This window comes from Pagrus major, chromosome 15 (genome assembly GCF_040436345.1).
Source record: "Pagrus major chromosome 15, Pma_NU_1.0".
Classification (NCBI taxonomy): Eukaryota; Metazoa; Chordata; class Actinopteri; order Spariformes; family Sparidae; genus Pagrus; species Pagrus major.
This window is the reverse complement of record NC_133229.1, coordinates 23,095,484-23,098,950: the sequence shown is the minus strand read 5'-3', so window position 1 is coordinate 23,098,950 and position 3,467 is coordinate 23,095,484. Positions and strand designations below refer to the sequence as shown.

The window sequence follows — 3,467 nt, the reverse complement described above, 5'->3', positions numbered from 1 at the left end:
TTTGAAAATCAAAACTAGCTTCTGTGTGTGTGTGTGTGTGTGTGTGTGTGTGTGTGGTGTGGAGTCCAGAACTCAAAGTGTAACTGATACAGTAATTAATTACGCAGATGGAGAAAAGAGAGCGGCTTCGATTAATGAGAGTCTCGAACTTTGACAATATGCCTCTTTATTATGTTTCCCCTTACATGGCCCGATGCTGGGAGGCAGACTTCAGACAAGAGAGGATCCGACCCGGAGGCACGATTAGCTTGTGATGGTGTGCATCTCTTTTACACCCTGCAGTGTGCTTTATCTGCTTCTTAGTTACCTCTGTATGTGTTACCTTAAAGGCAGCTTGCTCGTTCACCTCCTGAGTCCTAACAGCAGTTCAAAATTAAAGGGACACTATGTAGTTTTGGAGAGGAAATTCAAACTGAGAAATTAAATATTTACAATATTAATGAGGTAATAATACAAACTCGGAAATATATTTTTTTTTCGTAACTGAATAAACAAGCTGATCTCAGAGTAAAATAAGGTCGCCAGAACACTGTTTGAAGCTAGAAAGGTGGCAGGGTCCGCCAAGTATAAACAAAGTAAGACGGTATGAAATTATCCTTTAAGGTCAGTTTGTTTATTCAGTTTATTCAGTCATGAAAACAGAGAGAGTTTGTTTATTTATTTAGTTTAGGCATAAAAAAAATCAGTCGATGAAGATTGTTCTCTTCCAATAAAAATTTCTAGTGCACCTTTAATCTGGAAGTACGACTTAAAGGTCCTTTAATAATAAAACCAACATACAGCTTCATATTTAATTCTGCTTGTGAGGCTAACAAATACGAAAGCTGAGCCCGTGTATTTTACACACCTGCATTCCTGCAAACACTTCTTCCTTGCACAGATATAATTTAAAAAATGCACCTGTCGAGAAGCTCCCAACCTCATATTTGATGTAATAATAGAAGATGTGGGGGTGAGAAGTGTGAGCCAAAAGCAATGTAAACTGCAGCATAAACAGTAAATGTCATGTATGTTAATTAACGCCAGCGTCTTCCAGGTTCTTTGTGGTTAAAGCTCAGCTGTTCTTAGTTTAAAAAAAAAAAAAACATCCAAGTGAGAATAACTGCAGCTCTACGAGACAAAAAATCCACCATCCATTCTGACTTTATCATGAGCCTTCAACAAACTGGATCATTATTAGTTTGTGTCAACACAGTTCAGCAGAATTTACCACACAACTGCAAAATACTTTCTGTGTTAAAATCTTCAAACCTGCAGTGCATAAAAAATAAAACCAAGCAAGCCCAATTTTCACTGAAATAGAAAATTTATTGAATGAGAAGGTTATTATTGAAGGTCTAAATTACAATAGAAACAATGATGTTTTTCCTTTAAATGGAATAATTATGTTGTTTTTTTTCCCTGTCAGGTGAAATAAAAATGTGGATGCTTTGAATATTTCCAACAAACCAAATCATCAATAAAAAACAGGGTGGATGTGATATGAATGCTTGAACTCCATGGTTTCATCTTCAGGGAGGGGAAGGAAAATAATAAGTACAAAAAATTATTATAATTAATTATACACATGGTGTATTTTATACATTAAGGGAAGCTTGATTGCTTTCTTGTGAGACGCACGGTTGCTGCATAATAAGAATTTCCTCAACAAATAAAGTGATACAATTAATATACAGCGGTTATGTGGAGACATTTATGAGCATGTTGTATTGTTTTGTCTTTTTTTTTTTTTCTTTTTAACGTGGACTGCAGTGGTGAACATACAGCAGAGTCAATCAGTACTCAATCTTGTTGTACAGGTTGTATAAAGGTAACGCTGGCAGGTTGCTCCCGGGGTAATACAGGGGCGTCGGAAAGGCGATAGAGCGGGGCACCGGGACGCGCAGTAAGGAGTTATCTCTGAAAACCAGCGGCATCCCCACTAGAGTCTGTGCGGAGGCGTGGGCCATGTTGGCCGCCTCCAGTTCGGCTGATAGCTGCCGTTTCCATTTGTTCCTCCTGTTCTGAAACCACGTCTTGACCTGAGTCTCCGTCAGCTGCAGGCTGGAGGCTAAGCAGGCCCGCTCCGAGCTGCTCAGGTAGCGCTTCATGTCGAAGGTGGACTCCAGCTGGTACACCTGACTCCGGGAGAAAACCGTGCGCGTCTTCTTCTTGGCTGAGTTGCCCTGCTTGTCCGCACCGTCTGACTGTCTCTCCTCGGACAGAGGTGACATTTGATGGCACGGTCTCTCCCGCTCCTCCTTGTAATCCTGCAGCAGAGGCTGCGGCAGGTGCGCCCGCCGCGCCAGCCCGTCGTTCCCAGACAGGAGTCCTTTAGCGGGACCTAAACGCGTGCAGGAGGAGGAGAAGGAGGAGGTGAAATATCTGATCCGACACATGCATCTATGTTTTTAGGCTTCCATTTAAACAGCGCCTGAGAAAGGGAAAAAAAAATCCCTTCACAGTTTTTCCACATACTCAGTTTGAGAGTTCGTCAAGTGTGAACTCTGACTCCCTAAATCGGCAGCTGAAAGCCGGTGACTTTTTAAATAAACAATTCAGCACGAGTATGCTCGGTGTACAGTAAGCTATTAATTAAATCCCGCTCTATTTAACGCTCAATTGACGACGTGTAGTGCAGCCATTTTAGAAACATGTTTCATCAATTAGCAGGCTCAATTAAATTTGAAACGAGAGGAAAAGACAGAGGGCTAATTATTCGACCTTCCACTCTTCCGCTGCTGCTGCTGCTGCTGCGATGATGATGATGATAGTCTGCACATGACAAACAAGTGGAGCTGGATGAGCTGCATGTGAGTGTTACAGTCACAAACACGAGCTAATGAAATGTGAGCTGAAGTGCAAACAAAAAACTGGAGGCCAGAAAATAGGAACTAATGTCAGAGTAAATAAAAAATATTAAAATCTGTGTAATAAGATTAAAAAAAAAACAGGTTTCGTCCCATTTTCTCTAATAATAATAATAATAATAATAAGAGCCTTACCTAAACATGAGAAGTTCTGGTGCTGGCTGCATGGCTCGCTGTGACCCGTGTCGGAGCAGAAGCAGTCCGCTGAGTCCTCCCCGCCGCTGCACTCCTCCTCGGAGGACACCGACAGTGAGCGCCTCCGCGGCGGCGGCGGCGGCCCCTTGGAGAGCTCTTTGGTCCCGGAGCGCGGCGCATCGGACGGCGTGCCTAAAATCGACTGGATGGTAAAGCTGGAAATCGGGCCCGACGAGCACTTGCTCCCGCTGTCTTCTGCGCTACTCATTCTCGCCTCATACCAGTATTGAAGTATTGACTGAATCTGTCTGCCTCCTTGTATTCCGTTATTGGTTTCTACACGATTGGTGCGTAAAAATTACGAAAGCGGCGGGTTTTTGTCTTCCTGTGTGTGTGTTGTTGTTTTTTTCCCCTCTCTCTTCCCCCCTCTTGCCTGCTTAATTGTGGAGTTTTAACATTGAGGGAGTTGAAGGTGTTTTTTCT

At 42.7% G+C, this 3,467-nt stretch overlaps 1 protein-coding gene across 1 annotated transcript; it reads right to left on the bottom strand.

The window, feature by feature from the left end:
• Positions 1–1,775: 1,775 nt before the first annotated feature.
• On the bottom strand, positions 1,776–3,252 carry hmx2 (H6 family homeobox 2). Its single transcript, XM_073482601.1, has 2 exons — positions 2,985–3,252; positions 1,776–2,323 (listed from the first exon to the last, which is right to left on the bottom strand). The coding sequence occupies exons 1-2, from the start codon at positions 3,250–3,252 to the stop codon at positions 1,776–1,778; spliced, it is 816 nt and encodes a 271-aa protein (XP_073338702.1).
• Between the last annotated feature and the right edge of the window lie 215 nt (positions 3,253–3,467).

Bases quoted from the DNA above. Each gene is read 5' to 3' on its own strand.
- hmx2 (XM_073482601.1), bottom strand. From the start codon at position 3,252: ATGAGTAGCGCAGAAGACAGCGGGAGCAAGTGCTCGTCGGGCCCGATT. The intron at 2,324-2,984 runs GTAAGGCTCTTA...GCACGCGTTTAG, and splicing joins CCAGAACTTCTCATGTTTAG to GTCCCGCTAAAGGACTCCTG.